Raw genomic sequence first — 23171 nt, forward strand, 5'->3', positions numbered from 1 at the left:
ATTGAATAGTCCATTAATGTAATCTCACAAAGCAACAGCGAAGATAATTCACAGCAAATATGTACGTATTATTGTCGATGCACACACTAATAAATTTTTGTTCAACGTGAATTCTATTCAACCTATAAATGAAATATCTTCTTTGTTAATAGTTGAAAATCAAATGTTTTGAAAAACTATAAAATTTTTTTCTAATATATTTTTGTACACATAAAATGAATGTCGATTCGAAACTTACTTTAATCTAAGAATCGAGCAAGTTTTGTTTTGTACAATATTTTGATTTTTTCTTTTTTTTTATGTGAAGAAAATATTTAAAAGAAATTTTTTTTTGCTAAAAACCTTCCCCTAGTGGATCCCTATAATATGAAAAAAGAACGAATAAAATTGGCCTCGTAACATCATTTCATTTTTATATATATAGATAGATAGAAGAAGAAGATGAGGTGGTAAGCTTGGCAAATCGAGTGAGTTTAAGAATTCAGTTGGATAATTTACGACCTCATCTTGATCAGTAATAGTGTCCATTGACTTATACGCAACTATGTCACCAGGTATTTGATCTAAAATATCTGAATTTATATCATTGACGTCCTTATTTTTCCCAGCTAAAATTGCTCTTTCGCTGAGCCAATCATGGTTTTTGTAATGTTGAACTATGTTTGGAAATACACTCTGTATCAATGCCTCTTTAGACTGTGCAAAAGTGCAGAAATTGGTAGGCAATGTTATCATTCCTGTTGTTTTTGAAAAAAGGTTTATTTTTTTTGGTTAAAAAGTGTTTTTTGAAGTTTTGAAAAACACTTCGCTCTAACAAATTTCTTCTCAGTTAATTGCTGAAAATTAAATATTTTGAAAAAACAACTTTTTTTTAATTTCACGTTTTTGAGAAAATTTTGTTCTTGAAAAAATTTCATACTTTTGTAAAAGTTTAAATTGATTTGTTAAAAAAGATTTTTGTCCGCTTTGAAAAACACCCCCTCGAAAAAATGTATTCTCTATTAATAGTGGAATATGAAATGCTTTGAAAATTTTTTTTTTTAATTTTGTTTGGTTTTCAGAAAATTTTGTTTTGAAAAAATTTCATACCCTTGAAAAAGTTTTATTTTATTTTATTTGTTTAAAATTTTTGAATTTTTTTTTTTGTAATTTTAGAAAAACACCTCTTCGAAGAAATTTCTTTTATCTTTTTGAGGAAAATTTGGTTTTGAAAAAATTTCATGCTTTCGAAATTTTTTTATTTTACTTTATTTCTTCAAAATTTTTTAAAACAATTTTTTTTATAATTTTCGAAAACACCCCTTTGAAAAAATGTTTTCTATGTGTCATAGTGGTATTCCATTAACTTTTAGGATTATAGTCAAATACTTACAAATATCTACGCTTTCACAAATAGCAACAATAAACAAATTTCCTCAAAACCAAAAAATTTACTTTTTTTCTAAAAAAATTCTAAACAAACAACGTAATAAATTTAGAATTTTGTGTTCACGAAAAAACAGTATTGTTTTTATTGTATTAACTGAAAACCAAAATGTTGCAAAAAATCCAAACAAAACTAAATTATTTTTTTGTGTTCATTTGGTCCATATGTTCCATAAGAAGTTGATATGGTAAATAATATGCACGGTCTGTTACACGCAAATTTCCATTGACCATTATAGTGACAAAATTATCGATCAGCAATTCCAACAGGATTTCAAAATCAGAGTTGGAATGAGTTGTTGTCTGGTGTACTTCTGAAAAAATGAGAAATTAACAAAATAAATTTAAAAATTCGAATTCCATCTTTATCTTGTGTATGTTCTTATTACCTTTGAATTTTTCCAATGAAGCACCACTCATTTTAAATTTTCCAAGAATTTTTTTTATCATTTCGCGTTTCTTTCTATTTTCATTCGATTCCAACATTTGTTCATAGCCGAAAACATCGTTTGCAAACGCATTCATTTCCATATAGAATTGGTCAAAGAACGCATTGCTCAATTGAATTGAAACATTATTTTCATAAATACTTAGGACCTTAACTTATGCACCTTGGTACATACCTAACGCAGATATTCATCGCGACCTTGACATCGATACTATTGATGAAACAATACAAAGCGCTAGCAGAAGACACATAAATAGACTATTAACGCATACAAATCCTATGATGAGAAGACTACCAAATAAAGAAAAATCTACCCAAAGTCGGCTTAACCGTCAAACACCTACAGATCTTGCAAAATACTTGTAATCAATTGTCAACTAATCGTATATGTCATTGTTTGTTAACCACTTGTTTTTAAATAATATGTATATACTTCTTCTAAATGAGCTTGGGGGCATTGGCCCTTCAATATCACTCTCATTCCATCTTTTTGTAAATCAAATTACTTATTGTCTAACGACAGGTGTAATATTTTATGGAAGAAATAAAAAAAAAAAAAAAAATTTTTCATTCGAATCATTTGAAATTTCTGTATACAATACATTTCTGTATCACAATACAAATACAAAAAATTCAAAAAAAGTTGTACACATAAAATGAATGTCGATTCGAAACTTACTTTAATCTAACAATCGAGCAAGTTTTGTTTTGGACAATATTTTGATTTTTTCTTTTTTTTATATGAAGAAAATATTTAAAAGAAATTTTTTTTTGCTAAAAACCTTCCCCTAGTGGATCCCTATAATATGAAAAAAGAACGAATAAAATTGGCCTCGTATCGGCCCAAAAAAATGCGGACGAACGAACATCATTTCATTTTTATATATATAGACTAGCGTACCCTCGCCCACTTCGCTAGGCGATAAATTCAATGATTTGCTGAAAGAGAATAAAATTAATACGAAACAAAGCAAATTCTTTGATACAATTTAATTCGAACTTTATTGTAACACTTTTTTGTAGACAACGTTTTTGGTTTTTCCATCTTTGGCGTAAATGAATAATGACGATGGTTTGCCTACTCGTGAGCAAGCTACATACAATTGTCCATGAGAAAAAATTGGGTATTCTAAATTAATACCGCACATTTGTAGAGACTGTCCTTGCGCTTTATTAATTGTCATAGCGAAGGCAAGGCGAATAGGGAACTGCAATCGTTTGAAATCGAATGGTAAATCCGTCGGAATCAGTGGAATTCTGGGTATCAAAACGTCTTCTCCCTGGTACTTCCCTTTCAAAATTGTTGCTTCGATAACGTTACCCATTAGCTTCTTCACAGCGAGTCTGGTACCGTTGCAAAGTCGTGGCACATTAATGTTGCGCAGCATAATAATCGGTGCTCCAATTTTTAATCGTAAATTATGAGGTGGTAGGCCTGGCAAATCGAGTGAGTTTAAGAATTCAGTTGGATAATTTACGACATCATCTTGATCAGTAATAGTGTCCATTGACTTATACGCAACTATGTCACCAGGTATTTGATCTAAAATATCTGAATTTATATCATTGACGTCCTTATTTTTCCCAGCTAAAATTGCTCTTTCGCTGAGCCAATCATGGTTTTTGTAATGTTGAACTATATTTGGAAATACACTCTGTGTCAATGCCTCTTTCGACTGTGCAAAAGTGCAGAAATTCTTAGGCAATGTAATCATTCCTGTTTGATCGACAGGCATTTGGCCATTTCCGATTTTCAGTAATTGGTGTGAAAATTCAGCTGCTGACGGATCGTTCTGTAGTTGAACACGTACGTTTGTGGTAAGTGTAAGCGTGTTTACATGCCTCCATAAATACGATGATTTTAAGCATGCATTGATTTCATCTGCGGCCGTAGATTTTGGGATCACAGGTAACGTTTGCCTGAAATCTCCAGCCAATAAAATCATGGCACCTCCAAAGACTGCTTGGCTTCCTCGTAGATCTTTCAAAGTTCTATCAAGTGCTTCTAATGATTTCTTGTGTGCCATAGTACACTCGTCCCATACGATGAGCTTACATACTTTAAGAACTTTTGCCATTCCAGAAGTTTTCGAAATATTGCATGTTGGTGTTTCATTTACCTGCATATTCAAAGGCAACTTTAATGCAGAATGTGCTGTGCGACCGCCTTCCAGTAATGTAGCCGCAATTCCGGAAGAAGCGAGTGCCAATGCAACGTTATTATTTGATCGAATTGTTGCTAATAGCAATGAAATCAAAAAGGTCTTTCCTGTTCCCCCAGGAGCATCCAAGAAAAACAATCCACCAGTTCCATGGCTAACATTATTCATGATTGTAACATAAACATGTTGCTGTTGGTCATTCAATTTCGTTAAATTTGATGTTACAAATGTGTTTAGTTCATTACAATCATAATGGTATTCACGCTCCAATTCTCGATTGAACATATCATGCACTGGACGATTTGCTGCTGGCATGCCCAATTGTACTAACGATTTGTTTGACATCGACAAACAAATGTCGTTAATCCTTATCAATGCTTCATTGTAAATTTCCAAATTGAATTCCAACTCATAATTTGCAGTAGCTCGACGCATTTGGTTTAAAATATCATCTGCCATATAATCTTTGAAATTATTCCATAATTCCAATGGATTAGATGGGGAGCACATTGCAATTATTATCGAAAATAATGTTCGTATTTGATGTGGACTGGCTATTACAGCTGAAACGGCAAGCGTATCTTCCCAATGCTTATCATCCTCCAACAAATTTAATTTTTGACATGCTTCACGATATGTAGCGCACAATTCACCATTAATTGTTCTTAAAGCTTGGAATGATGTTGGGCCACGAACATTAACTAACAACAATCGCAGGTAAAAACACTCAGCATTATTTGGATGAACTGTATAAATGCGTCCTAATGCATCTGTTGAGAACACATTAGGATGACCTTGAACTGGTTTGCCTTGTTTTCGCCTTTGAAATGTTATCCTGGATTTATCCCATGTGAAATATTGTGGCACTTCTGCATATAGCAATGTTCTTGCAAAATTGTCCGATTGACATAAATGAAAAAAGGCAGTCAAAGTTGTAATCGGTGCACTTGTTGCTCTAAGCGCTGCATTTTCAGGAGTAAAATAAACGCGTTGGCCATTTTCAAGGTGAACCGCTAAATGAACGACTGTTGGATGTCTTTCGTGGATTGGGAATGAAAAAATTCGCCATATCGCTTCGTTACTGCTTATATAACGCCCCATTTGATATTTTTTAATCTCGTCGTTGTCATTTTGGACTGCACCGAATACAGCCATATCGCTTCCTTTATTTACATATTTGCAAATGTATTTAATTGATTTTACGGAATTACAGTATTCCACGTTAATATGCGCTTTGAATGTTTTGGACAACAATGGACAATATGGAACAATCCAACGATTGTCAACTTCAACATTTTGATTTCTCATCTTAATTATCGTTGATTTACCATTGGCATCAGTTGATCGACGACGATATGCCGGATATCCATCGTCACCTGTGACCGTATCCGAAATTAATGCTCGTGGGTATCGCTTCGAACATTTTCCATCAATCATGCACGGAGAGTTCAGATTCAATGCACCGCAAGGTCCATGTATCATATTTTTTGTGACGACTTCGAACAAATCTGGATCAATCATTTGATCCGGTATTTCAGCTGATATCACACTATCAATTTGATCCGGTGTAATTTTATCAACCAACCAAATCAAAATGTGTGCGTGCGGTAATCCCCGCTTTTGCCATTCAACGGAATACATATAACAACGCACCTCTCCAAACACTCTATGTTTGACAATAAAGTCCATAAGTGATTTTAGTTTTTGTTTGAAAATACGTGCAGTTAGGTCGTGTCGATCAATTGGGGATTGGCCAGGAAATAAATGGTCTTTGATTTCACTCCATTGCGGATTGCATGTAAAAGTAATAAACAGATCCGGCCGCCCATAAGCGCGAACATACGCCATGGCATCCTGGGCATATTCATGCATGTGTCGCGGGCTACCAGTATATGTTGCTGGTAATATGATCATTCTACCGATGTCATTCACATTTCCATCGTTATTCACTGCATCCCGTAAGTGAATGTATTCCTCGGACCGTAACTTAGTCTGGTTGAATTTGATATAGTTTAAGCGCTCGGTCTCAATTTTTGCATACATATCCACGACAAATTGGTGGAACAATCTTCTGCATTTCAGAATGTGAGATTCTTCATTTTCACGAATCATTAATCGATATGAATAATAATTCATAGCGCTAACTTTTTTATTCGTTTGTGCGCCTGAATTAAAAACAAATCACCTTTGTGAGATTATTATTATCATATGTGAATTTTTTTTCAGTTACCTGTAGCTGGGTTTATCATTTTTATATTGAAATGATAGCCATCTTCGCCTTCCCAAAATAATATTGGATATTGTAAAGCATCGTAGCAACGATGCGTTTCAGACACACGTGTTAGCTCGTTTGTTCTACGATGAAGCACAATATCACGCTTTTGAAAATCTTGGCCAACAATTACAATTGCAACATCGTCGATAGTGGGAGCATTGAATCGTCTAGAGTGTTCGCCTACAGGTACTTTGTCTGGACGAATCACAATTTTATGGTTGTCTGATGGCATTCGATCCATCGCTGTTTTGAACAATCGAACCAATAAATTATGAGCATGGAAAAATTCTGTCAGTTCTCCAACTATTGCTCGTCGAGCATTAGTGGCAATTGTACAGCGTCGATCAATTTCATCTTCGGTATTACCAATAAAATAAATTTGTAAAAACTCATAATTTGCATCCGCGAATGGTAATAAAGATCCGACTTGATGGTAAATTTGTCCTTGAATCTGTGTGGAAGAATTTGCAAAACTGTAAATTTCACAAACTTCCGTATTATAAAGACAAATTACCTTGAATGTTGGCATGAAATTATCTGTGATTATTTTCGAAGCACCAAACGATGTCATTTGAAAACAGGAATTATACGTTTGAATTTTGTCCAAAAAATGCCTTGATAATGGTGTTGTTCCCGATACAAATGAACGTAATGGTTCAGGGGGAAGTTTTAATTCCGGTAGTTTAACTTTTCCACCGGAACAACAAAGACCATCGGTTTCATTTTGAAATTTCAGTGCCTTACAATGTTTGCAAACATCAGTCATGGTTCCAATTACAACAGAATTGTGCAAACTATAATCATACAAATTATTATATGCAAACGCTGCTCCGTTGAGATTTTGTACAATTGACCTCTGTCTCCTAATACGCTGATTCATGTTCGTATTTTGTTGACCTTGCACTGCACGATTTCGTCTCATTCTTTCACGATCATTATTATTACGTGTTTCCCGTTTTTCATTCGAATGAGCAGAACGTGATCTGTCCATACGTTGTCTACTTTGCTCATTATGCTGACTTCGTTGCTCTGCAGTCTCTTCATTTCTCCTTGCAGCACGATTACGTGTATTGCGCGATTTACGGCCAAGATCAGATCGTTTCGGCATTTTTAAAAATCGTCGAAAACCACACTTTCAAAATGTTCACCTGTTCGCAATAAGGAACACTAAAAAGCATCAATAAATACTATAATAACGAAAATATTGAATAGTCCATTAATGTAATCTCACAAAGCAACAGCGAAGATAATTCACAGCAAATATGTACGTATTATTGTCGATGCACACACTAATAAATTTTTGTTCAACGTGAATTCTATTCAACCTATAAATGAAATATCTTCTTTGTTAATAGTTGAAAATCAAATGTTTTGAAAAACTATAAAATTTTTTTCTAATATATTTTTGTACACATAAAATGAATGTCGATTCGAAACTTACTTTAATCTAAGAATCGAGCAAGTTTTGTTTTGTACAATATTTTGATTTTTTCTTTTTTTTTATGTGAAGAAAATATTTAAAAGAAATTTTTTTTTGCTAAAAACCTTCCCCTAGTGGATCCCTATAATATGAAAAAAGAACGAATAAAATTGGCCTCGTAACATCATTTCATTTTTATATATATAGATAGATAGAAGAAGAAGATGAGGTGGTAAGCTTGGCAAATCGAGTGAGTTTAAGAATTCAGTTGGATAATTTACGACCTCATCTTGATCAGTAATAGTGTCCATTGACTTATACGCAACTATGTCACCAGGTATTTGATCTAAAATATCTGAATTTATATCATTGACGTCCTTATTTTTCCCAGCTAAAATTGCTCTTTCGCTGAGCCAATCATGGTTTTTGTAATGTTGAACTATGTTTGGAAATACACTCTGTATCAATGCCTCTTTAGACTGTGCAAAAGTGCAGAAATTGGTAGGCAATGTTATCATTCCTGTTGTTTTTGAAAAAAGGTTTATTTTTTTTGGTTAAAAAGTGTTTTTTGAAGTTTTGAAAAACACTTCGCTCTAACAAATTTCTTCTCAGTTAATTGCTGAAAATTAAATATTTTGAAAAAACAACTTTTTTTTAATTTCACGTTTTTGAGAAAATTTTGTTCTTGAAAAAATTTCATACTTTTGTAAAAGTTTAAATTGATTTGTTAAAAAAGATTTTTGTCCGCTTTGAAAAACACCCCCTCGAAAAAATGTATTCTCTATTAATAGTGGAATATGAAATGCTTTGAAAATTTTTTTTTTTAATTTTGTTTGGTTTTCAGAAAATTTTGTTTTGAAAAAATTTCATACCCTTGAAAAAGTTTTATTTTATTTTATTTGTTTAAAATTTTTGAAATTTTTTTTTTGTAATTTTAGAAAAACACCTCTTCGAAGAAATTTCTTTTATCTTTTTGAGGAAAATTTGGTTTTGAAAAAATTTCATGCTTTCGAAATTTTTTTATTTTACTTTATTTCTTCAAAAATTTTTAAAACAATTTTTTTTATAATTTTCGAAAACACCCCTTTGAAAAAATGTTTTCTATGTGTCATAGTGGTATTCCATTAACTTTTAGGATTATAGTCAAATACTTACAAATATCTACGCTTTCACAAATAGCAACAATAAACAAATTTCCTCAAAACCAAAAAATTTACTTTTTTTCTAAAAAAATTCTAAACAAACAACGTAATAAATTTAGAATTTTGTGTTCACGAAAAAACAGTATTGTTTTTATTGTATTAACTGAAAACCAAAATGTTGCAAAAAATCAAAACAAAACTAAATTATTTTTTTGTGTTCATTTGGTCCATATGTTCCATAAGAAGTTGATATGGTAAATAATATGCACGGTCTGTTACACGCAAATTTCCATTGACCATTATAGTGACAAAATTATCGATCAGCAATTCCAACAGGATTTCAAAATCAGAGTTGGAATGAGTTGTTGTCTGGTGTACTTCTGAAAAAATGAGAAATTAACAAAATAAATTTAAAAATTCGAATTCCATCTTTATCTTGTGTATGTTCTTATTACCTTTGAATTTTTCCAATGAAGCACCACTCATTTTAAATTTTCCAAGAATTTTTTTTATCATTTCGCGTTTCTTTCTATTTTCATTCGATTCCAACATTTGTTCATAGCCGAAAACATCGTTTGCAAACGCATTCATTTCCATATAGAATTGGTCAAAGAACGCATTGCTCAATTGAATTGAAACATTATTTTCATAAATACTTAGGACCTTAACTTATGCACCTTGGTACATACCTAACGCAGATATTCATCGCGACCTTGACATCGATACTATTGATGAAACAATACAAAGCGCTAGCAGAAGACACATAAATAGACTATTAACGCATACAAATCCTATGATGAGAAGACTACCAAATAAAGAAAAATCTACCCAAAGTCGGCTTAACCGTCAAACACCTACAGATCTTGCAAAATACTTGTAATCAATTGTCAACTAATCGTATATGTCATTGTTTGTTAACCACTTGTTTTTAAATAATATGTATATACTTCTTCTAAATGAGCTTGGGGGCATTGGCCCTTTAATATCACTCTCATTCCATCTTTTTGTAAATCAAATTACTTATTGTCTAACGACAGGTGTAATATTTTATGGAAGAAATAAAAAAAAAAAAAAAATTTTTCATTCGAATCATTTGAAATTTCTGTATACAATACATTTCTGTATCACAATACAAATACAAAAAATTCAAAAAAAGTTGTACACATAAAATGAATGTCGATTCGAAACTTACTTTAATCTAACAATCGAGCAAGTTTTGTTTTGGACAATATTTTGATTTTTTCTTTTTTTTATATGAAGAAAATATTTAAAAGAAATTTTTTTTTGCTAAAAACCTTCCCCTAGTGGATCCCTATAATATGAAAAAAGAACGAATAAAATTGGCCTCGTATCGGCCCAAAAAAATGCGGACGAACGAACATCATTTCATTTTTATATATATAGATGAATGCGTTTGCAAACGATGTTTTCGGCTATGAACAAATGTTGGAATCGAATGAAAATAGAAAGAAACGCGAAATGATAAAAAAAATTCTTGGAAAATTTAAAATGAGTGGTGCTTCATTGGAAAAATTCAAAGGTAATAAGAACATACACAAGATAAAGATGGAATTCGAATTTTTAAATTTATTTTGTTAATTTCTCATTTTTTCAGAAGTACACCAGACAACAACTCATTCCAACTCTGATTTTGAAATCCTGTTGGAATTGCTGATCGATAATTTTGTCACTATAATGGTCAATGGAAATTTGCGTGTAACAGACCGTGCATATTATTTACCATATCAACTTCTTATGGAACATATGGACCAAATGAACACAAAAAAATAATTTAGTTTTGTTTTGATTTTTTGCAACATTTTGGTTTTCAGTTAATACAATAAAAACAATACTGTTTTTTCGTGAACACAAAATTCTAAATTTATTACGTTGTTTGTTTAGAATTTTTTTAGAAAAAAAGTAAATTTTTTGGTTTTGAGGAAATTTGTTTATTGTTGCTATTTGTGAAAGCGTAGATATTTGTAAGTATTTGACTATAATCCTAAAAGTTAATGGAATACCACTATGACACATAGAAAACATTTTTTCAAAGGGGTGTTTTCGAAAATTATAAAAAAAATTGTTTTAAAAAATTTTGAAGAAATAAAGTAAAATAAAAAAATTTCGAAAGCATGAAATTTTTTCAAAACCAAATTTTCCTCAAAAAGATAAAAGAAATTTCTTCGAAGAGGTGTTTTTCTAAAATTACAAAAAAAAAATTTCAAAAATTTTAAACAAATAAAATAAAATAAAACTTTTTCAAGGGTATGAAATTTTTTCAAAACAAAATTTTCTGAAAACCAAACAAAATTAAAAAAAAAAATTTTCAAAGCATTTCATATTCCACTATTAATAGAGAATACATTTTTTCGAGGGGGTGTTTTTCAAAGCGGACAAAAATCTTTTTTAACAAATCAATTTAAACTTTTACAAAAGTATGAAATTTTTTCAAGAACAAAATTTTCTCAAAAACGTGAAATTAAAAAAAAGTTGTTTTTTCAAAATATTTAATTTTCAGCAATTAACTGAGAAGAAATTTGTTAGAGCGAAGTGTTTTTCAAAACTTCAAAAAACACTTTTTAACCAAAAAAAATAAACCTTTTTTCAAAAACAACAGGAATGATAACATTGCCTACCAATTTCTGCACTTTTGCACAGTCTAAAGAGGCATTGATACAGAGTGTATTTCCAAACATAGTTCAACATTACAAAAACCATGATTGGCTCAGCGAAAGAGCAATTTTAGCTGGGAAAAATAAGGACGTCAATGATATAAATTCAGATATTTTAGATCAAATACCTGGTGACATAGTTGCGTATAAGTCAATGGACACTATTACTGATCAAGATGAGGTCGTAAATTATCCAACTGAATTCTTAAACTCACTCGATTTGCCAAGCTTACCACCTCATCTTCTTCTTCTATCTATCTATATATATAAAAATGAAATGATGTTACGAGGCCAATTTTATTCGTTCTTTTTTCATATTATAGGGATCCACTAGGGGAAGGTTTTTAGCAAAAAAAAATTTCTTTTAAATATTTTCTTCACATAAAAAAAAAGAAAAAATCAAAATATTGTACAAAACAAAACTTGCTCGATTCTTAGATTAAAGTAAGTTTCGAATCGACATTCATTTTATGTGTACAAAAATATATTAGAAAAAAATTTTATAGTTTTTCAAAACATTTGATTTTCAACTATTAACAAAGAAGATATTTCATTTATAGGTTGAATAGAATTCACGTTGAACAAAAATTTATTAGTGTGTGCATCGACAATAATACGTACATATTTGCTGTGAATTATCTTCGCTGTTGCTTTGTGAGATTACATTAATGGACTATTCAATATTTTCGTTATTATAGTATTTATTGATGCTTTTTAGTGTTCCTTATTGCGAACAGGTGAACATTTTGAAAGTGTGGTTTTCGACGATTTTTAAAAATGCCGAAACGATCTGATCTTGGCCGTAAATCGCGCAATACACGTAATCGTGCTGCAAGGAGAAATGAAGAGACTGCAGAGCAACGAAGTCAGCATAATGAGCAAAGTAGACAACGTATGGACAGATCACGTTCTGCTCATTCGAATGAAAAACGGGAAACACGTAATAATAATGATCGTGAAAGAATGAGACGAAATCGTGCAGTGCAAGGTCAACAAAATACGAACATGAATCAGCGTATTAGGAGACAGAGGTCAATTGTACAAAATCTCAACGGAGCAGCGTTTGCATATAATAATTTGTATGATTATAGTTTGCACAATTCTGTTGTAATTGGAACCATGACTGATGTTTGCAAACATTGTAAGGCACTGAAATTTCAAAATGAAACCGATGGTCTTTGTTGTTCCGGTGGAAAAGTTAAACTACCGGAATTAAAACTTCCCCCTGAACCATTACGTTCATTTGTATCGGGAACAACACCATTATCAAGGCATTTTTTGGACAAAATTCAAACGTATAATTCCTGTTTTCAAATGACATCGTTTGGTGCTTCGAAAATAATCACAGATAATTTCATGCCAACATTCAAGGTAATTTGTCTTTATAATACGGAAGTTTGTGAAATTTACAGTTTTGCAAATTCTTCCACACAGATTCAAGGACAAATTTACCATCAAGTCGGATCTTTATTACCATTCGCGGATGCAAATTATGAGTTTTTACAAATTTATTTTATTGGTAATACCGAAGATGAAATTGATCGACGCTGTACAATTGCCACTAATGCTCGACGAGCAATAGTTGGAGAACTGACAGAATTTTTCCATGCTCATAATTTATTGGTTCGATTGTTCAAAACAGCGATGGATCGAATGCCATCAGACAACCATAAAATTGTGATTCGTCCAGACAAAGTACCTGTAGGCGAACACTCTAGACGATTCAATGCTCCCACTATCGACGATGTTGCAATTGTAATTGTTGGCCAAGATTTTCAAAAGCGTGATATTGTGCTTCATCGTAGAACAAACGAGCTAACACGTGTGTCTGAAACGCATCGTTGCTACGATGCTTTACAATATCCAATATTATTTTGGGAAGGCGAAGATGGCTATCATTTCAATATAAAAATGATAAACCCAGCTACAGGTAACTGAAAAAAAATTCACATATGATAATAATAATCTCACAAAGGTGATTTGTTTTTAATTCAGGCGCACAAACGAATAAAAAAGTTAGCGCTATGAATTATTATTCATATCGATTAATGATTCGTGAAAATGAAGAATCTCACATTCTGAAATGCAGAAGATTGTTCCACCAATTTGTCGTGGATATGTATGCAAAAATTGAGACCGAGCGCTTAAACTATATCAAATTCAACCAGACTAAGTTACGGTCCGAGGAATACATTCACTTACGGGATGCAGTGAATAACGATGGAAATGTGAATGACATCGGTAGAATGATCATATTACCAGCAACATATACTGGTAGCCCGCGACACATGCATGAATATGCACAGGATGCCATGGCGTATGTTCGCGCTTATGGGCGGCCGGATCTGTTTATTACTTTTACATGCAATCCGCAATGGAGTGAAATCAAAGACCATTTATTTCCTGGCCAATCCCCAATTGATCGACACGACCTAACTGCACGTATTTTCAAACAAAAACTAAAATCACTTATGGACTTTATTGTCAAACATAGAGTGTTTGGAGAGGTGCGTTGTTATATGTATTCCGTTGAATGGCAAAAGCGGGGATTACCGCACGCACACATTTTGATTTGGTTGGTTGATAAAATTACACCGGATCAAATTGATAGTGTGATATCAGCTGAAATACCGGATCAAATGATTGATCCAGATTTGTTCGAAGTCGTCACAAAAAATATGATACATGGACCTTGCGGTGCATTGAATCTGAACTCTCCGTGCATGATTGATGGAAAATGTTCGAAGCGATACCCACGAGCATTAATTTCGGATACGGTCACAGGTGACGATGGATATCCGGCATATCGTCGTCGATCAACTGATGCCAATGGTAAATCAACGATAATTAAGATGAGAAATCAAAATGTTGAAGTTGACAATCGTTGGATTGTTCCATATTGTCCATTGTTGTCCAAAACATTCAAAGCGCATATTAACGTGGAATACTGTAATTCCGTAAAATCAATTAAATACATTTGCAAATATGTAAATAAAGGAAGCGATATGGCTGTATTCGGTGCAGTCCAAAATGACAACGACGAGATTAAAAAATATCAAATGGGGCGTTATATAAGCAGTAACGAAGCGATATGGCGAATTTTTTCATTCCCAATCCACGAAAGACATCCAACAGTCGTTCATTTAGCGGTTCACCTTGAAAATGGCCAACGCGTTTATTTTACTCCTGAAAATGCAGCGCTTAGAGCAACAAGTGCACCGATTACAACTTTGACTGCCTTTTTTCATTTATGTCAATCGGACAATTTTGCAAGAACATTGCTATATGCAGAAGTGCCACAATATTTCACATGGGATAAATCCAGGATAACATTTCAAAGGCGAAAACAAGGCAAACCAGTTCAAGGTCATCCTAATGTGTTCTCAACAGATGCATTAGGACGCATTTATACAGTTCATCCAAATAATGCTGAGTGTTTTTACCTGCGATTGTTGTTAGTTAATGTTCGTGGCCCAACATCATTCCAAGCTTTAAGAACAATTAATGGTGAATTGTGCGCTACATATCGTGAAGCATGTCAAAAATTAAATTTGTTGGAGGATGATAAGCATTGGGAAGATACGCTTGCCGTTTCAGCTGTAATAGCCAGTCCACATCAAATACGAACATTATTTTCGATAATAATTGCAATGTGCTCCCCATCTAATCCATTGGAATTATGGAATAATTTCAAAGATTATATGGCAGATGATATTTTAAACCAAATGCGTCGAGCTACTGCAAATTATGAGTTGGAATTCAATTTGGAAATTTACAATGAAGCATTGATAAGGATTAACGACATTTGTTTGTCGATGTCAAACAAATCGTTAGTACAATTGGGCATGCCAGCAGCAAATCGTCCAGTGCATGATATGTTCAATCGAGAATTGGAGCGTGAATACCATTATGATTGTAATGAACTAAACACATTTGTAACATCAAATTTAACGAAATTGAATGACCAACAGCAACATGTTTATGTTACAATCATGAATAATGTTAGCCATGGAACTGGTGGATTGTTTTTCTTGGATGCTCCTGGGGGAACAGGAAAGACCTTTTTGATTTCATTGCTATTAGCAACAATTCGATCAAATAATAACGTTGCATTGGCACTCGCTTCTTCCGGAATTGCGGCTACATTACTGGAAGGCGGTCGCACAGCACATTCTGCATTAAAGTTGCCTTTGAATATGCAGGTAAATGAAACACCAACATGCAATATTTCGAAAACTTCTGGAATGGCAAAAGTTCTTAAAGTATGTAAGCTCATCGTATGGGACGAGTGTACTATGGCACACAAGAAATCATTAGAAGCACTTGATAGAACTTTGAAAGATCTACGAGGAAGCCAAGCAGTCTTTGGAGGTGCCATGATTTTATTGGCTGGAGATTTCAGGCAAACGTTACCTGTGATCCCAAAATCTACGGCCGCAGATGAAATCAATGCATGCTTAAAATCATCGTATTTATGGAGACATGTAAACACGCTTACACTTACCACAAACGTACGTGTTCAACTACAGAACGATCCGTCAGCAGCTGAATTTTCACACCAATTACTGAAAATCGGAAATGGCCAAATGCCTGTCGATCAAACAGGAATGATTACATTGCCTAAGAATTTCTGCACTTTTGCACAGTCGAAAGAGGCATTGACACAGAGTGTATTTCCAAATATAGTTCAACATTACAAAAACCATGATTGGCTCAGCGAAAGAGCAATTTTAGCTGGGAAAAATAAGGACGTCAATGATATAAATTCAGATATTTTAGATCAAATACCTGGTGACATAGTTGCGTATAAGTCAATGGACACTATTACTGATCAAGATGATGTCGTAAATTATCCAACTGAATTCTTAAACTCACTCGATTTGCCAGGCCTACCACCTCATAATTTACGATTAAAAATTGGAGCACCGATTATTATGCTGCGCAACATTAATGTGCCACGACTTTGCAACGGTACCAGACTCGCTGTGAAGAAGCTAATGGGTAACGTTATCGAAGCAACAATTTTGAAAGGGAAGTACCAGGGAGAAGACGTTTTGATACCCAGAATTCCACTGATTCCGACGGATTTACCATTCGATTTCAAACGATTGCAGTTCCCTATTCGCCTTGCCTTCGCTATGACAATTAATAAAGCGCAAGGACAGTCTCTACAAATGTGCGGTATTAATTTAGAATACCCAATTTTTTCTCATGGACAATTGTATGTAGCTTGCTCACGAGTAGGCAAACCATCGTCATTATTCATTTACGCCAAAGATGGAAAAACCAAAAACGTTGTCTACAAAAAAGTGTTACAATAAAGTTCGAATTAAATTGTATCAAAGAATTTGCCCTTGCGCCTATTAATTGTCATAGCGAAGGCAAGGTGAATAGGGAACTGCAAACGTTTGAAATCGAATGGTAAATCCGTTGGAATCAGTGGAATTCTGGGTATCAAAATGTCTTCTCCTTCTTTGTATTTCCCTTTCAAAGTCTGGTACCGTTGCAAAGTCGTGGCACATTAATGTTGCGCAGCATATAATCGGTGCTCCAATTTTTAATCGTAAATTATGAGGTAGTAGGCCTGACAAATCGAGTGAGTTTAAGAATTCAGTTGCATAATTTACGGCATCATCTTGATCAGTAAATAGTGGCCATTGACTTACTTATATGCAACTATGTCACCAGGTATTTGATCCAAAATAGCTACATTTATATCATTTACGTCCTTATTTTTCCCAGCTAATCAATGCCTCTTTAGACTGTGCAAAAGTGCAGAAATTGTTAGGGAATGTAATTATTCCTGTTGGATCGACAGACATTTGGCCATTTCCGATTTTCAGTAATTGGTGTGAAAATTCAGCTGCCGACGGATCGTTCTGTAGTTGAACACGTACGTTTGTAGCACGTGTAAGCGTGTTTACATGTCTCCATAAATACGATGATTGTAAGCATGCATTGATTTCATCTGCAGCAGATTTTGGGATCACAGGTAAGGTTTGCCTGAAATCATGGCCATACGATGAGCTTACATACTTTAAGAACTTTTGCCATTCCAGATGTTTTCGAAATATTACATGTTGGTGTTTCATTTACCTGCATATTCAAAGGCAACTTAAATGCAGAATGTGCTGTGCGACCGCCTTCAAGTAATGTAGCCGCAATTCCGGAAATAGCGAGTGCCAATGCAAAGTTGCTAATATCAATGAAATCAAAAAGGTCTTTTCTGTTCCCCCAGGAGCATCGAAGAAAAACAATCCACCAGTTCTATGGCTAACATTATTCATAATTGTATCACCAACAGCAACATGGGTCATTCAATTTCTTTAAATTTGATATTACAAATGTGTTTAATTCATTACAACAACTCGATTGAGAACTTCGGATTGTGTTTTCGTTTCGTGATGAACAATTTCAACTATGAAAATTTAGTTTATAACAGTAATCAATTTATAGCCAAATAAATTATAGAAGTTTATTATACGTTATCTCCTTTTTAAGCCCTTTTTGGGAGAATATAAATAAGTTTTAAAATTATGCCAAAGACATACAAAATAATAATCATAACCTATTGTATATATCAAAAGAAAAATAAGTTTTAAACTCCTAGATAAATACAAATGTATGATAGGATAATGCTAAATAATCTAATTTTATCATAACTTTGTAAACTCCTATGTTAAAATGATTTTGGGCAATAAATGAAATGAAATGAAAATTGAGAACTGGAGCGTGAATACCATTATGATTGTAATGAACTAAACACAACAACAGCAACATGTTTATGTTACAATCATGAATAATGTTAGCCATGGAACTGGTGGATTGTTTTTCTTGGATGCTCCTGGGGGAACAGGAAAGACCTTTTTGATTTCATTGCTATTAGCAACAATTCGATCAAATATTAACGTTGCATTGGCACTCGCTTCTTCCGGAATTGCGGCTACATTACTGGAAGGCGGTCGCACAGCACATTCTGCATTAAAGTTGCCTTTGAATATGCAGGTAAATGAAACACCAACATGCAATATTTCGAAAACATCTGGAATGGTAAAAGTTCTTAAAGTATGTAAGCTCATCGTATGGCCATGATTTCAGGCAAACCCTACCTGTGATCCCAAAATCTACGGCTGTAGATGAAATCAATGCATGTTTAAAATCATCGTATTTATCGAGACATGTAAACACGCTTACACTTACCACAAACGTACGTGTTCAACTACAGAACGATCCGTCAGCAGCTGAATTTTCACACCAATTACTGAAAATGGGAAATGACCCAATGTCTGTCGATCCAACAGGAATGATTACATTGCCTAACAATTTCTGCACTTTTGCACAGTCTAAAGAGGCATTGATACAGAGTGTATTTCCAAACATAGTTCAACACTACAAAAACAATGATTGGCTCAGCGAAAGAGCAATTTTAGCTGGGAAAAATAAGGACGTAAATGATATAAATGTAGCTATTTTGGATCAAATATCTGGTGACATAGTTGCATATAAGTAAGTCAATGGACACAATTTACTGATCAAGATGATGTCGTAAATTATGCAACTGAATTCTAAAAATTGGAGCACCGATTATTATGCTGCGCAACATTAATGTGCCACGACTTTGCAACGGTACCAGACTCGCTGTGAAGAAGCTAATGGGTAACGTTATCGAAGCAACAATTTTGAAAGGGAAGTACCAAGGAGAAGACGTTTTGATACCCAGAATTCCACTGATTCCGACGGATTTACCATTCGATTTCAAACGATTGCAGTTCCCTATTCGCCTTGCCTTCGCTATGACAATTAATAAAGCGCAAGGACAGTCTCTACAAATGTGCGGTATTAATTTAGAATACCCAATTTTTTCTCATGGACAATTGTATGTAGCTTGCTCACGAGTAGGCAAACCATCGTCATTATTCATTTACGCCAAAGATGGAAAAACCAAAAACGTTGTCTACAAAAAAGTGTTACAATAAAGTTCGAATTAAATTGTATCAAAGAATTTGCTTTGTTTCGTATTAATTTTATTCTCTTTCAGCAAATCATTGAATTTATCGCCTAGCGAAGTGGGCGAGGGTACGCTAGTGCTTAATAAAACATATAAATTGAAACGAAAAATTCATGGATGATCAGGAAAAAAGACGATTGTTTATTCATATGGTTTGATTTGAAATTTAAAAACAATCTTCTTTTTTCCTGATTTTCAATTTATATTTTATATTTACTCAAAAACAAATAGAAAAACAAAAAATATTGTTTATGCCAAAGCGCTTGAATAAAGAATAAAGAAATAAATAATATGAAAATCATATATTTTCTGTTCTAAACCATATCTATGCTATTTTAGTGTGCCCAGCGAAGGGGGCTGGGTTTGCTAGTAAAGTTATAAAGAAAGTTATAGTTATAGAACAAATGAAATCGTCATGCGAAACTGTTAGAGTATTCAAATTGTATTTTATACACATACTAATATATATGTACACCCAGCTCTCTTTGCTTTTCTTTTTTCACGGTCTTGCTTTTCTTTTTACACCTGTCCATTCGTTTAAGTCTCTTCTTATTGAATTTTTCTTCATCAGCAAGATCCCTCATTGTCGGTTTTGTGTGCGTCAGAAGTTTGCTTATGTGACTTCTGCTCGCAATTTGTATTGCTCCGTCAACTCTGTCGATGTTTAAGTCGCGGTGAGTATCAGGTTTGATACATACCAAGGTGCATTTGTTATCGTGCCAAGTATCTTCGACTGCATACGTTACAGTATATTGAAATTGGATTTAGAAGCTGTGCCCCAAACTTCTATGTCATACTTCCAAATTGGTGCAATTATCGTTTTGTAGATTAAGGTTTAGTTTTGCAGCGAGAGCTTTGACTGAGGTCCTAGCAGCCTGTAAAGAAATATATTGATTGAAAGAATGTATTGTTTTTAATTTTAAATATATTTATTTTATTTTATCATTTCAAGCTAGGCATCCAGCTTGTGAAACGATTGTTTTCTTTCTTGTGTCTTACATACTACGTACAAGCGTTTTTATAGTAATTTTTGTCAATGCAAGCCAATAACAATTTTTCGGTGTTTACTTGTGTAGCATTCACGCGCCGCACATAAAATAATTACGTTAGCTATGTTTGCGTTTAGTTTCAAGTGTAATGAACCTTTTAAGAAATATGATACTCTATTTAAAAGGCACAGCAAAGTGAATGCATAAGTGGACAATAAAATAAAAACCAAAACAAAATGTTTATGAATATTAATGTTAAGGCATATCCGACTTATAATCATACTACACCTCCCTTCTTCGGAAGAATGCTCATACAACTTTTTTTGTATGAACATTCTTTTACATTGAATTGTTAAAATAAAATATGTACATATGAGTAATCTTAATTTGATATATATGTATATATTGTATTAATTTTGTAAGTTTAGACCGGTCTTTAAAACTACTTATTGTTGATAAATCTTAAGCCTATTTTTGTGAACTATTTGTTCTTTTAAAGATAACTTATCGACTATAGTAACATTATTTTTATTATCTATTGCTTTAATGGTACAAGGCCCACAATATTGGGGTTCCAGTTTATGGGCCACTTCATTCCTAAGTAAAACTAAATTGCCTATGCTAAAATTGTGATCTAAACTATTTTTATCATAAAATGTTTTTTGCTTAATTTTAGCTATGTCTATCATATTGCGAGCTCTTTTATGTGCTACTTCTAGCCTAAATCTTACTTTTCTAGCGTAGTTATCTATGTTATATAATGGAGTAATTTGGTCTACATTTTTGAACTGCTGAAACATGTTTGGTGTTTTTTCACAAATTAATTCATACGGACAATAGTCATGTACTGTAGAAGGAGTGGTGTTAAAACAGTATGTGAAGTATTGTAGCCACTCATCCCAGTCGTTTTTGTCAATCGATATGTAAGATCTTACGTATTGATTGAAAGTTTTATGTGATCTTTCTATTACTCCTAGTGTTTGGTGGTGGTAAGCAGTTGAATTAATTTTCTCTATTTTTAGCAATTCACATAGCTCTGTTAGTATTGAATTTTTGTATTCTGTACCCATGTCCGAAATGAACGTCTTCATTAGACCGTAGGTAAGAATAAACTTTTGAAATATTGCTTTCGCCACTGTCTTGGCGTTTTTGCCTTGGATGGGTATCGTGACTAAATATTTTGTCATGTCGCACATTATTGTGACTGCGTAAGTATTGCCATTAATTGTTGTAGCTAGTGGGTCTATTGTGTCTACAATAACTGTATCAAATGTACCTGTGGGTGTTGGTGTTATAGTCATGGGGCTTTTTAAATGCTTTGTTATTTTGGTTTTTTGGCATTTTTCGCAAGTTTTTACGTACTTAGCAACATCTTTTGACATTTTATTCCAGAAGTAATGTCTTTTAATTTTCATAAGTGTTCTGAAAATTCCGCAATGACCGCCTTCTATAGGGTCATCGTGTTATCTTTTTAGAATGTCCATTACAGTTTTAGCATCATTGATTTGGGTCACCTCATTCAGTAGCGCTACTTTTACTTTATTTAGTATCATATTGCCCTTATTTTTAAAATCATTAATCGAGACAAATTCGAAAATTTTCTCGCTAGGTGCCACTTGTAAATTATTAATGCCATATTTGTCGGCCACTTCGTCGAGCCTAGAGAAGAATTGTCCTAAGTCAATTTTCCCATTAACAAATAAGTCATCAATTTTTATATATGCCATTATAGATTTTCCTCGTTTGATGTAACATCGCGTGGGTGTAATCTTTAATTTATTGTATTTCCTGACGTCAGTGTTATTAATTGGGACATATATTTTGGGCTTATCATATGTTTTAATGTGCTGCTGTGTAGTTGGACTGCTGTTATTTTTTGACATTGATCTAGTCACTATTTTGTATAAATTTTGATTCTTTTCATTTATTTCCTTTAAGTCATTGATTGTAATGCGACACAAAGTGTCCGCGACGTGATTATCTTTTCCTCTAAGATATTCTACTACGAAATCATACTCTTCTAAATCAAGTCTCATTCGTGTTAGTTTTGAACTTGGATTCTTCATTGAGAACAGGTAAGACAGGGGTCTGTGATTGGTTCTAACTAAAAACTTTGTACCATAGATATAAGGTCTGAAATGGGTTATTGCCCAGTGTATGGCAGCTAACTCTTGTTCAATTGTTGACTTGTTGCTTTCTCCTTTTGTGAAACTTTTGGAGGCATATGCTACTGGTAAATGTTTTCCTTCATATTCCTGAGTAAGTACTGCACCACACGCGTATTTGCTTGCGTCTGTTGTTAAGCAAAATGGTTTCTTAAAGTCGGGATATTGTAACAATGTAGGGCTCATTAATGCCCTTTTGAGGTACACAAATGCATCATTGCATTCTTTTGTCCATTCGAAAGCAACTCCCTTTTTAGATAACCTTTTTAGGTGTCTCGAATATTCAGCGAAGTTTTTAATAAACCTGCGGTAGTAGTTGCAAAAGGCGACGAACCTTTTTGCACTATCTCCGTCTGTGGGTGTAGGATAATTTTTTATTACCGAGTACTTATTGTCGTCTGGAAGTATCCCCTTGTTTGTACATTTATGCCCGAGGTAGGTTACTTCATGCATAAAAAATGAACA

At 33.3% G+C, this 23171-nt stretch overlaps 2 protein-coding genes across 2 annotated transcripts; one reads left to right on the forward strand and one right to left on the reverse strand.

The window, feature by feature from the left end:
- Window positions 1–113: 113 nt before the first annotated feature.
- LOC129241987 (uncharacterized) lies at window positions 114–7418 on the reverse strand. The gene is made up of 4 exons (XM_054878532.1): window positions 6825–7418; window positions 6266–6761; window positions 3994–6200; window positions 114–122 (listed from the first exon to the last, which is right to left on the reverse strand). The coding sequence occupies exons 1-4, from the start codon at window positions 7416–7418 to the stop codon at window positions 114–116; spliced, it is 3306 nt and encodes a 1101-aa protein (XP_054734507.1).
- Window positions 7419–12321: 4903 nt separating this feature from the next.
- On the forward strand, window positions 12322–22518 carry LOC129241988 (uncharacterized). Its single transcript, XM_054878533.1, has 4 exons — window positions 12322–12915; window positions 12979–13474; window positions 13540–15746; window positions 22480–22518. Exons 1-4 carry the CDS (start codon window positions 12322–12324, stop codon window positions 22516–22518), a joined length of 3336 nt encoding a protein of 1111 aa, XP_054734508.1.
- Window positions 22519–23171: the final 653 nt, after the last annotated feature.

This window comes from Anastrepha obliqua, chromosome 3, assembly GCF_027943255.1.
Source record: "Anastrepha obliqua isolate idAnaObli1 chromosome 3, idAnaObli1_1.0, whole genome shotgun sequence".
In the NCBI taxonomy this organism is placed as follows: Eukaryota; Metazoa; Arthropoda; class Insecta; order Diptera; family Tephritidae; genus Anastrepha; species Anastrepha obliqua.